This window comes from Typha angustifolia, chromosome 12 (genome assembly GCF_048772165.1).
Source record: "Typha angustifolia cultivar Huaian chromosome 12, ASM4877216v1, whole genome shotgun sequence".
In the NCBI taxonomy this organism is placed as follows: Eukaryota; Viridiplantae; Streptophyta; class Magnoliopsida; order Poales; family Typhaceae; genus Typha; species Typha angustifolia.
In genome coordinates, this window is record NC_133250.1 from 903,429 (window position 1) to 916,857 (window position 13,429).

General features: G+C 37.9%; 2 protein-coding genes across 2 annotated transcripts; both read right to left on the reverse strand.

Annotated features, from left to right (window-relative positions):
- Window positions 1-1,162: 1,162 nt before the first annotated feature.
- Window positions 1,163-4,327, reverse strand: LOC140772717 (protein FAR1-RELATED SEQUENCE 5-like). The gene is made up of 2 exons (XM_073114916.1): window positions 4,077-4,327; window positions 1,163-3,964 (listed from the first exon to the last, which is right to left on the reverse strand). The coding sequence occupies exon 2, from the start codon at window positions 3,874-3,876 to the stop codon at window positions 1,480-1,482; it is 2,397 nt and encodes a 798-aa protein (XP_072971017.1). The 5' UTR covers window positions 3,877-3,964; window positions 4,077-4,327; the 3' UTR covers window positions 1,163-1,479.
- A 2,940-nt stretch (window positions 4,328-7,267) lies between these two features.
- Window positions 7,268-11,589, reverse strand: LOC140771846 (N-glycosylase/DNA lyase OGG1). Its single transcript, XM_073113610.1, has 3 exons — window positions 10,706-11,589; window positions 9,866-10,076; window positions 7,268-7,825 (listed from the first exon to the last, which is right to left on the reverse strand). Exons 1-3 carry the CDS (start codon window positions 11,572-11,574, stop codon window positions 7,562-7,564), a joined length of 1,344 nt encoding a protein of 447 aa, XP_072969711.1. The 5' UTR covers window positions 11,575-11,589; the 3' UTR covers window positions 7,268-7,561.
- Window positions 11,590-13,429: the final 1,840 nt, after the last annotated feature.

Genomic DNA, 13,429 nt, shown 5'->3' on the forward strand with positions numbered 1-13,429 from the left:
ATTAATTGGATTGAATTGAATTGACGTTTGCCTGGTCAATGTGGGCTCGGCTGGAGTTGGACCGACTCCTGTACTGTTCCGACTGGATTATGAGAGGTCGCCAGAAAGAAGAAGGTAAACTCTCTCTCTTTCTCTCTCTCTCTCTCTCTCTCTCTCTCTCTCTCTGTGTGCACCAGTTCATGTGATGATACTAACTATTCAAGCATGTGATATTTCCCTATGATAGAAGATAGGTAAGGAACAAACGGTATTTTGACTGTTCTTATGATATTTTATTATAATCTCTTTCTGGGTTTCTTTTTTTGTTGACATTTGGAGTATTTCAAAATGATATAATATAAAGGGCAAAAAGGTTAAGAAGGTTGCTTAATAGATTAGTACTATGAGAGAGTTAAAAGTGATGCAAAGAAAGGTTGATAGAGACACCCTACTTACTAAGACAAGGGAGTACAAATGCTAAATTAGCCTTAGCTTTTTGCTTGTGGATTCTGACTTTTAGAATCACCCCCTGCTGTGTGTCATTCTTATGCACTAGTTTTTTTTTTACTTTAATCCATGTTAACTTTATTTACTCATAAAATTACTCCTCACTACTATATATCAGTATCAAAAATATTCGAAATTGAAAATTAGAGGGCCTAATTTAATATCTTTAGGTCAAGGGGGATGTTGCATTTGGGGTAACATAAAAGTTAGTTTGTTGCTTTCTTTCTAAGAAAGAATTTATTCTGAAAGAAAAAAGCATGCTAAGATTCCATGTGAATCATACTTTGATCACTTTAAAAACAAACTCATGTCCTTCTCAATATATACTAATTTCCAACGAACTTACATACAAGATTCCTATCTGACCAAATTAATTTCATTCACAAGCCAAGTTATGAAACTTCCCTTGATGATTGGAAAATGTGGAGTTGTTGAATGGTGTCAATTATACCACAAGAGGAAGCATTTCATGAGCGGTAAATATAAACTTGCTTCCTCAATTTAAAAATCCGAAGTAATAATACTTCCACAATAATTTAAGAGAGTTAAAAGAGGAATTAGAAGAACTATTAAGAAAGTTTCCGATGGCAATTACGTAGAGATCCCTGGACACTAATATGTTTCCAGATCAAAGGGAATGAGAATAAAACATGACATATGAAAATAGTCAATGATAACATGGTATAGAGTCATATCTTGACACAGGAATTGTGTATAGATACATGAACCAAGTAATTACCAGCCTTACCATCAGTGATATGAATGCATAATCCACTACAAAACTTCGTCCCAGTATGAACTCTAAGATGGAACTAGTTTCAAACTGCAATATACAATGAGATGAGATGTGTTTCCACCAATTAAAGAACACGGCTGAAAACAGAAACTTTCATCAAAATTATAGACCTGTAAGTTTAATCCGATTCCTATCAACTTTGTCATACATCATATGAACATGATATTCTACAACATTCTAAATGAACAGATCACAGTCTAACTAAACTGAGGTTCGTCCAAAGGTCTTGTGAGTGGAATTTGATATACATGGTCTAGTAACTTTTGTGACTGGTTTTCAAGAAATGCATGCCCCTCAATGGTTTCCGCAGCTCTTGCTGCAACTAGACCAAAAAGGTGACATAAGGAGCTAAAACGCTTAGCTTTAGAGAACTTAGGGTCAGTTCCAGAAAGCCCACAAATCTCTCTTACCAGGCCAGTTTTAGCATCTTTCCTCCACCTCTTCAAGAAGTATCGCAGAGGAAGTTCTTTTATGTTAATTATATCAAGGGCTTTTAACACATGGCGACATTGAATTCCAACAAACTCAAACTTTTTGCAGCTACATGCTAGTGTGCCATCTAAAGGATTAAATCTCACCAGGTGCTCTTCTGGGCTTTCCTCACTAGTGACCTTGTACTCACAGTCTGTTGCACTCATTCCACAGTTGAATACCATACAATCCATTGACATTTCAAACTCTCTTTGAAACATGTCGAACACTGCAGGGGTATACAAGTTGGCAGCTTGGTTCAACATCCTAGAAGAACTTGTAACTGAGACACTTTGAGTGGAACTGAAATCAGTCCTGTGCTCTGCATCCCGCAGCTCATCTACCAATCTTTCATAATGCTTGAGAAATTGCAACAAATCTGTTGCTGAGTTCAAGTGCTCTTTTAGTATGCCGTCCAACTTTGTAATGCGCTGTGTATTTCTCATGTCAGCAGAAAACGTTTCCCGTCCATACGCAATGGCCCATCTCTCTCTATCTTCAAATAACTCGTTCAACCACTCATTGTCTTTGAGTTCATACTTTGCTAATATTGCCTTCCATTCTGTTACAAACTTCTCCACCTCCTCACAATCAAATAAACATGTGCTAAAATCATGTGCAAAAGTCCTAGAACCTTGAAAGACTTGTCCCAAATGCTTCACTGCACTGTGATACATATGCCACACACAAACTCGATGAACTGTGCCAGACCACATTGAAGCAACAGCATTGAGCATTGCCGAATTTTGATCTGTTAGAATAACCTTAGGTTGCTTTCCATACATCGCACTCTTGAACGTCTTGAGTAACCACTTGAAAGAGTCTTCAGATTCATCGTATAGCAATGCTGAACCAAATATGACAATTTGCTTATGATGATTCACACCATAGAATGGTGCCAAGGGTGTATCATAACTATTTGATTTATATGTTGTATCAAAGCAGATAACGTCACTGAAGTAGTAATAGTCCGACACAGACTTACCATCTGTCCAGAAAACATTTATTATTTGATCTTCACTATCAAGTTGCAATGCGTAGTAGAATGACGGATCGTTAACTTGTCTTTCTTGCAGGTACTCCATAGTGGCTCCAAAGTCTCCTGGTTTTCGAGCATCCCTTTGTCTTGCAGGTGAAAAGTTTTTAGACACGATGGAGGAGAATCTCAGATCCCCATGAGCCGAACATTGACCATTCCCATGACCATTAGCATCATTGGAAAAACCAGCAGACTCCAATTCAGTATTCCTCGCTTTATTAGCAGTCCTATATGTTTTTAACGTGTAAGCAGTTCTTGCATCTACAAACTCATGGTTGTGCATTGGTTGGAAATTACTCACTCGATACTTTCCATTCTTTGCAAGCTTAACAATCATCCTTGCATGACAACCAGTCCTCTCATTAGGCCTTAGCCGATGCTTCTTGACCTGACTTCCATCTCTCTTGTTACCATAATAACCTTCTTTGTAGCACACATAGGTCCTCGATATAATGACGCCAGATGCTCTTCGATTCACCCAAGCCTTTCGAACATCAAATCCTATTCTTCTGGCGTAGTCATTGTAAAACTGATAAGCCTTCTCATCACTCTCAAACTCCATGTCTACTTTTGGTGCCCAACTTTTATCAGCAGCATCCTCAATGGACACAAAAGCAACCTGCCTATACCCCCCGGATTGTCGGACCAAGTGCTCGAAAGTAGGGTTTTGCAACGCCAAGTTTGCCGCAGCCGCCCGACTCCTCTTCACCACTCTATGTGACTTCAAATTTGACGATTCCACAAGAGGAACAAGATCATGGTTGTGCATCGGATGGAACTCACTAACACGATATCTACCGCTTATAGTAATCTTAACTGTCATGTGTGCAAGGCAACCAGTTCTCTCATTCCGGCGCGGTTTCTTCACCTCACTCTCATCCTTCTTGTTCCCCTGATACCCCTCCTTATAGCAAACATACGTTCTTGATATTATAACCCCAGAAGCCCTTCGATTAACCCAGGCTTTTCGAACACTGAATCCAACTACTCTAGCATAGTTGTTGTAGAACTGGTACGCCTCCTCATCGCTTGCGAACTCCATGTCCACCCTCGGCACCCAATTCTTTTCATCCAACTCGTCCATTTCCTTGGTGGCGATCCCAGAAATCTAGAATTTAGCCTCAATCATGCGGAAACAGCAAGTAATTGAGGAAAAAAACATCGAGTATTTCCTTGAAACAGTAGGTCAAAAATTTCAAGATTTCAGACTAAAAGATCGATAAAGCGATGGGGCAACGTGGAAATTTGAATTGTAGAATAGAGGGGACGATGGAGAGGGATCACCTGAAGCTGGACGCGGCTACTCCCAAACTGGATTCAGGAGACGATCGTATCGCATCACCTCTTTCGCGAGCTTGTGTGAGCTTTAATGGCGGGAAGAGGGAGAGAAGAGAGGATGGAAACCCTACAAATTGAGTTGGAAGAGATGGTCTTCCAATTTGGTCTGGGAGGGTTCTCGATAAAATAAAGCGGCAAGAGAAACACGTAGCGTCTTCTCATTCGAAGTTAAAGCAATTTCCTACATGAGCCGAGATCTTAAAAGGGTTTATCTTAACGGAAAATAACTCACACTGTTTAGAAAATTAATTAATTAATTAATTTTAGTGGATTCGAATGGATTCGAATGTGTAATAAACTTTGATGATTTAAGGTATAATTTTATTTTTGATCAAGTATTTAAGGTATAATTTGGAAGTAGTTCATTTTGTTCATTTGTTTTGCATGTATACTAGTCAAATGCTCCTCCTTTGGTTGTATACCCATCCAAATTTTATATTTGCCTGAGTACCCTTCAAAACCTATTATTATTATTATTATTATTATTATTATTATTATTTCTAAGGATGCTCATTCTGGCTACTTTTTGGTAACTAATGTTGAAATCTGAAGTATCTAATTGATGGATTGTGTGAGATTAGTTCTACTTAGGTTTATTGAAATTTTTGCTTCCTCCGTTGTCGATGATCTTCCTCGTCTGTGTGGCTAGGGGAGGGAAGGGGCTTCTGACTCCCCTCATTGGTGAGGCCATCATGTACCTCTACTTCTTCCCTCTCCTTTCTCTTTCCTTTTTTCGTAGCTCGTCATGTACAATTACCTTTCACATCCTTTCTTTCTCCTCGGTGACCCACCCAGTCAATTTCTCGTCTTGCGCCGGCTGAATTATCTTTGCTGCCTTTACATTTTCTAAGTAGTGTTGTCCTCTTCCTCATTTTGTTGGCGACCATCTACACCCCAAATGCATCGTCTTCTCCTTCTCTGCTTGCTTGCTTCAGCTTATTGACCAAATCCTAGATGGTCTGCTTCGTCATTGATCCCTTCCTTACCGTGACCTCTCCATCTGCGCCAACGGTAATGGAGGTGGTGTTGGGTTTATAGGAGTCGGGGTGGGTGCGAGGGTTGGGTGGTTGCAACTTGGGTTTTGATAGGGCCTCTTAATTCAGCTCTCTTTATTCTCTTGATGAAAGAGAGGGATTAAAGGAGAGAGTTGTGATTCAGGTTGTTTTCTTTCGGTCTGGCATTGAATTTGGTCAGTTTATTTTGTCGGCCTCTCTTCTTTCATATAGTTGTAGCTTGTGCTCGTTGATGCATCGACCCGACAACTCCCCTCCTCCCTCATCATCTCCATCACCGCTAAGCGCCACCATCACCTTCTGCTTCCCACTTATCCCATCATTGCTTTGGATATAGTCACCATGCCATCGTAAAAGCTTGTTTTTATATTTTTCGCTTTTGCTCTACTTACTGTTGGTTCTGTTCTTTATATGTTGTAAGCCAGTGATCCTAAATCGTTCAACCTTTAGGGATTCATAGGGCCATATTTTAGACTATCAAATCATGGCGAAATCATAGGGTTGGCTCTTTGCTCCCGTGAATCTATTAATATCGTTCCTCAGTTTGTCATATTTTGTGCACCATGGGGCTTGATATTTTGTTCTATCTACAGTATTGCTTAATTTAGGCCAAAGTGTAGGGCTTATTTCAAATAACAATAGCTTTATATGTTAATTGAATTACTATTACCCACATGCTTTCACTAAAATAAATTATCTAATAGATGAAATAATAAATGAATCCTTATTTGAGAGCAACATATTAAAAAAAGAAGAAGTATTTACTGCTCTTTTATTATTAAATAAATCAAAATTTAACTTTTCATCAACTTTCATGAGATATTTATCTATGCAAAAGTAAACGTCTTAGACAACTGCATAGGGGTGCAAGAGGAAGAATAACTGCATCAAGGCATTGTGTATGGATATGTATGGAGTGGAATAACTGCATATATATAGAGTGAGCATACTATGCCGCATGAACCGGATGTATTGGAATGAACAATTACAATCTCGGATTCATTCAGACCGAGGATAAATTTATCCATGAATGCTTGTCCAGATAAGGAACTTATTCTTGTATGGCGTCTAAAGTCTTATCAAGTTTGCTGCACTAGAAGATCCAGCGAGCTGCCACAGCCGCCTCTTCTCTTGCCGAGAGAGATTTCCTGAACGGCGAGGAGAAGGAAGACGAGCTCCGGCTCGACCCGGAGCGGTGTGGAGACGGCACAACCACGTCGGAGCCGCCATAACAGCCACTGCTCCTCTTCTTGTCATCTCTACGCCGAAGTGATCGTATTGGAAAGCAGCCTCGTGAGATGGCAAGAACCTCAGGAGGAGAGGAGAAGGCCTGAGAATTCGACGATGACCGGAGGTAGCGGTAAGTTTGCCGTTTCGATGGCGAAGATGAAGCGGAGCGAGGAAAGATGGCAGGAGACTGCGAAGGGGAAGGAGCTGGGCTAATCAGTAGCTCCGAGAGCCATGGAGAAGAGTAGTGGGTGAGAGGGGATTGGGTAGGGGAAGGGAGGGGGGTCTTGGTCTTGGTCTTGGAAGGAGGGAGGCTAAGTTTTGATGGCAGTTGTGAGGAAGTAGCAGTGGAATGAGTTTGGAGATGAGGCTTGGGGATGCCTGGTTGGATCTCCCACTTGAATGGAATGGATCCTGGCTTCTTGAAGTATCCATCCATGCCTCTCTCTCTCTCTCTCTCTCTCTCTCTCTCTCTCTCTCTCTCTCTCTCTCTCTCTCTCTCTCTCTCTCTCTCTCTCTCTCTCTCTGAAAACTTTGTTTATAAAGTAATCTGGGTGGCTTCTCTGATGAACATGAGGTGCTTATCTTGGCGAGATTGGAGGTGGGTAATTGATGAAAGTAAGTGGGTGAGCCAAATTTCCTCTAACTAGCATTGACTTTAGGGAGAGAGGACAAAAGAGTAGATAAGATTAGGGTGAGTCTCAATACATGCGTTGATGGCACAGGAATCACCTCATAGATTTATAGTCATACTTTGCTGCACCAATGGGTTTGGTTTCAGCTAGTGCAGAATGCAAATAAACATTAAAATTCAATAAATACCATCAATGTAACAGGTGAGTTGTGTGACACTGCAATCACTAGAAAGATGGTTCAGTGAAAAGTGCCCAGGCTATCTAAATCAAAAAGGTCAATTCATTGATTGTAATATCTTAAGAATGTGATTTCACAACTCACCAATGCGCAGATGCCCCTAATAAACAGGGGAAATTAAGATGCAATCAGAAGAAACCTCTTGGCTGTATCAGGTTAAAGTTGGCAGCAAATCTCTGTCTGGGCCTTACGGTTTAGCAGCATCCTTTTGAATTCTGTCATAAACCTACAAACACCGCTGCACAACGAGAGCCCTTTTAACTTCCAAGTGAAGAATTCTGCACCTTCCGATGGATTCCCTGGTTCAGAAAAATGCATTTAGCCACTCTCCACTATTTCTTCAGAATCCACATCGCCCCTCGACTTCTTCCTTTTTTGCTTGATAGCTTCTGCCTCACAAGTGGAAACATCGACTGATGGAACAAGAACCTTTTGAGAAGATAGTTCACCAATGAAGAGTACATTCTGTGCCCAACCAGCATATTTTCCAAATTTGGCCACAAATGCCTCAGAGACACGGGTGCAAAGCTTTGGTGTTAGGTTCGTGCCCGCAAGCTCTGGCAATAGATATCGGGTTGCGACCTACATGTATCAGTAATAAAGAGCCTTTACAAGTCAAATTAAGGGAAAAAAGTCATTAGCCGCAAAAGGGATTAGAATATAGCACGAAGTTGTATTTTGAGGCTTAAAAGGGAATATGTATCAGCAAAAAGGATTACAATATAGCGAAAGCATCTTAGGGAAAATTTAGCTCTTGACAAAGACAAAGGACAAGTAATTGAGGTGATTTCAAAATAATATCCAGGCAATATGGATAACATGTAACAACTTGCTGCAGTATCATGCAGAGGAAAAGACTGCTAACTGGAAACATCAAATCTTAGAGGACCTCCATGTACTTAACTTAAAACCTGTATAAGTCTATTGTTACTTCCTATGTCAGACCACTATTCACTGCCAACAGAAGCAGCTGTCATTGGATTAATGTGTTCTCAACACTATTCAGTCAGAGCACCTCTAAAGAGACCCTTCAATATTTATGAGATATTCCGTAACTTGAGTAATATATTTGCACACCTTAAAAGTCAAAATATTATATTCCCCATTAAAACTTTGAGGACTTCATAGATGTTATAAATTAATTCTAGAAAAAAATCTATCTCAAAAACAAGGATGGTTGTGCCAATCAACACACCCCGTCGTGCTGATGAATAATTGACACCCAGTATGGGTTGTGCCACTTGCACAACTCCGTGCCGGGCAATGCCGACCCATGCCGCTCGAGACCCACCAACCCATTACGAGTTAATCAAAGAGACAACCACTTTAATAAAAAAAAACTTGAAGTGAAAGAGGGAGAATGAATTTTGCTTCCATCAAATGGTAATTTTTTCTTCCATTCTCTTTAAGTACTTTTTGTTTTACATTTTAAAAAATAATTTGGGGTATACAAATGATAGATCTCAGCTCAATTTTGCTAGATCTATCATTTATAATAATTTTTTTACATACATCTAGCATTTGGTGTTATATCTATAAAATATACTCTTTAAAATGTAGGAACCAAAAATAAATCTTAATTTCCTCCAAAGTTTCTCTCAAATTTTCAAAAATTCAAAATTAATATGTCAAATTCATTCAAATTGAGTCAAAATTGATATGAGAACATATGAGATTAATGAACTATTGTCTGCCATCATTCTATGTTCAATTAGGTGTTAGTTTAAATTATTAAACTATTGTCGATTAATAAATATATTTAATTATATCATGTGTTGAATCATATTTCTACTTGACTGACTATATGCCTAATAAACTAGGCAATTTACAATATTATCTAAAAATAAAAAGCTCTAATGTAAGTTTTAATATATATACTAAAACCTAAAATATATATTAAAAGGTCTTTTAAGATATAAAAGATCCTAAAAAATATATTAGAAAAGTGTTAAAAGTGTGCCGGTGCATGCCATTTGACCTTCCACCTCTCTCCCATCTCCATGAACTCCAAACCATCTCCATAGAATTGAAGAAGACGAGGATGATGCTTGGCATTGATTTAAGGAGATGGGCACATAGAAGGAAACAAAATTAGTGAAAGCATTCATTAAACATGAAGGATACACTAGAGGAAGGAGAGGATGGAATGTGACAGTGGAGATTGCAGCAATTGCTGTAAATGGGCCAAAAGATGGTGGGAAAATAGAAAATAGAATGGAGGTTAGACAAGAACGGATTCTTGATATGTTCAAAAATCATTTACCTAACATATGGACTTATCAAGATATTATATAGTTCAACATGCAATATATATTTTTTTCAAAAATGCAATGGTGCATCCGTAAATTCAATCTTGAAGGCCTTGATATGAAAAGTTAGAGATCTCGTAGGTAAGTCTTTCTGAAGTGGCTTTAGATGCGATAGTAGCTAACAAACTAAGATCAGATTTTACATTGATATGCAAGAACATTTACAATCCCTCATAAGTGGCAAAAGTACAACAATATCCAACACCAGCGAATCTAATCACAAGCTGGTCAGTATACTATATTTAAGGGGTTATAGCAAGAAAAAGAGTTAAAATGCAATTAAGAAATTAATATTAGAGCAGAGAAAACACACCCGCCAAACATGAGTATCGACAGGAATAGCATGATGCTGATCAAGGGAGAAAAGAGCAATACAGGCAGCAACTTTTGGTCCAACTCCAGGCAAAGTGCAAAGGGCATCAATCACCTCATGGAGATCCAACTCACGAAGAGAAGCAAGCCATTCTACACCTCCGCCAGGCTTTGCCTGCAAAGCTTTAACAGTGCCAACTATGTACTTTGCCCTGCTAGTTTGTTGTAATAACCACTCACTTCATCACCGCAAATAATAGTAACATGAATGAATTGTAAGAAAATAAGTCAAACAGACCCAGAAAATACTGCTAGAGGTCCAAAACTAGTCTCTTTGCAAGCGAAAGATAAATTTGGCTCTGACACTGCTATGCAAGTGTTTACAACCATCAGTCTTGGGGTTAAGCTTAGCTGCACAAATTCTCCCAATATGAGGTCAAAAGTAAAGCCTCAAGTATTGATTATCAAACCATGACAATTAAAATGCAAAGTATCCATCATCAAGGAAGTGCACAAAATCCAATTCATATTTGAAGATTCATAAGCCATCGTCATCCTGCCTACCTTCATCAACAAAAGAAATTCTATTCAAAGAACACTTGCTAATCCTCCAAACTTGTTGGCATTCATCAATCTTCTTAGATTTGCCACTATGCAACTAGATCAATATTTTTAGTTTGTAATGTACAAGGAACCAATATAAGATTCCTTAATTCTATCCTAATTGTAAAGTAGGTTGTTTTCCAATTTGTCAATTCATTGCAAACAAACACTCATTGGCAATAACAAGAGATAGAAAGGAAATTGATTGCACTTTTATGGAATAAAGCCAACACCGTACCTATAACCAAATCCAGCTTCCCGTAGCTCCTGCTCCGAGACAAAACTCAACCTTTCCAGAGACGGGAATTCGTGGAATTCAAACCCACCTACGGATCCAAGCGGCCTGCCGAACGACGACAAAACGCCAACCATCTTCTCAATCCTCGCAATATTATTATTCGACGAGCAGAGGAACTGGAAGACGCACTCCACAGGATCCTGCCGGAGCACGCGGGCGCCGCCGCCGAACCTTCCGGCGAGCTCCGCGAAGCGGGAGTCGGCCGCAGAGAAGTCTCGCCATAGCTCGGCGAGTGAGACACCAAGATTGAGGTAGTCGGCGAGGGCTTCTCTGGCTTCGGCGGAGGAGGAAGAGGAGAAGGGGGAGTGGAGGAGGAAGGCGACACGGCCGTCCGGGTCGTCGTCGAGGTGGTTGAGGGAGACGAGGTGGGGGCCTACGACGCCTGTGAATTGGCCAGAGCCGGTGAGGCGCCACCGGAAGGATTGGCCGGTGGGGAGAGTGAGGGGGAGGGAGAGCTCGGAGCGGGTGATGGGGAGGAGCTCCCAGCTTTCTCCTTCTCCGCCGAAGGTGGCGGCGAGGGATCGCCGGGATCTTGTAGTGCTTAGGTTAGGGTTTCGTTTAAGTGGTGAAGGTGGAGGAGGAGGAGAAGGAGGAGTGGAGAGAGGAGGGAGCGGTGATTTTACCCTTCGCCGCTTGCTCATGGATGCGGAGATAGGAGAGAGGAGTTTGGAGATCGAAGTCGAAGGAAAGGGGAAAGGTGGGGATTTCATTTGGTTCAAGTCTACCTCGTGGTGATCGGATACAAGCATCTCCATATTTGGAGCCAAATAGAGCAGTAGCCGGTGCAACTCCGACGCATAGGGCTCCATATTTATTAAAATAATATATATATATATATATATTAGTTATTTTAAATTATTTAATAAGTTTTTTTACTGTTATTGTTTTTAAATTAAATATATATGATTAGAAAATTCTCATCCTCGAGATCTTTAAAATAAGACTAATATTCAATAGTTTCAGAATTAATTTTTAATTATTAATTTTTAATTAAACGTATCGAAATTACATTACACGAAATAAACATGAAAATAAGCATTACGCGTTATTAACTTAAAAATATCAAAATTATATTACATAAATAAGTAGAAATTAATATTTCATAATAAAAATAATTTCTTGCTCGACATAGGAAGATCGAAGATAGAGAGGCTTATTTTGAGCTTCGAAATGCACTAATAGAACACTTATAGCAGAGGCACGAGAACGAAGGAATATAAAATTTAATGTAATTTTTGTTTGATGTATTTGATGTATTTCATATTTGATGTATTTTATTTAATATTTATATTAGGAAATAATTTTAAATAATTATATTTTAGGACACATAATTTATTAGACTCATTTTTATAAATAATAAAAAATTTAAAATTTAAACTACTAAAAAATAATTTAATATTAGAGTCATTTTAAATGTCTCGATGAGATCTTTCCAATGGTATTATTTTTGTTAAAAACCGATTAGTAAAACTAATTATATACTCAGTTTACCTAATTAGATTATTTAATAAATGATACAAATGGAATTAAAATCGTTGAATGCAATAATTATTAGGTAAATTTGGTATTTTTAAAAAATTGAAAAGACAAATAGAACCGGGTTCTATTTTTTTGGTGGGCCTCTAAATCCCATTGGAGCCCGATTGGAATTGCTCGGACGAAACTAATACACTCGAGAGCTTTTTTCTTGCTATTTAATTATGTTTTATTTTCTAAATTAGCATGTAAAATTAAGTTGCATATATTTTTTATAGTCAAATATATTATTTATAATAAATGAGCTATATAACGCACGATGTAATTTATTATTATAAATTAAGAAATTAAATACAATTAAAATATAAAAGCTCTCAAAAGCATACTTATGTGATTATTTTAGTCTACTAATGACTTGGATTATATCTACCTATAATTGATAATAATTAATAAAAATTACCATGATTTCAATTTTACTACTGTTTATATATTTTATATTATTTTGTTAGAGAGGTCATAAAATTATGGACAAAATGGAGGGTTAATTATAAATTATAAGGAAAGAAAAGAGTAATACATCCAACCATTTCCTTTTTTTTATTTTTGATAAACTTGATTATTTATTAATTATAAATAATGTATAAATTCGAACGGTATGAAAAATATGGGTTGTAAAATAAGTAGTCTTTTAACAATCATTAAATAGGAAAATTCTCCGACGCTCCTAGTGTGGGAAAAGTTGAAACTTAAGGGCCAAGTAGTCTAGAGCACCGCCAGCTGACGTGGCACACCTACTCTGGTCAATGGGACAAAGTCAAAGTCAAAGTCAAAGTCAGAAAGTCAATAGGCAGTACCTATAATAAATTTTTTTTGATAACAGTAAAATTGACGTCCATTTTCTCCACCATAAATATAACTAGATTATATTAAAAATGCACATAAAAACCTAATTTTATTAATACTATTTATTAAAATTTAAGAAGAGTTTTTTGAGTTTTTGACCAAACTAGTATGATTAGAATTATTTTTATCGAAACAGACTATTTCTTAAACTTATTACTAAATAGAGTCTAATTTACTGTAGCCATAATAAAAATACTTAACTGATCAATATTTTATTTTTAAATAAAAATACTAATCAGTTTAGTATTTTTAGCATTTTATATATATATATAAATCTTTTTAATT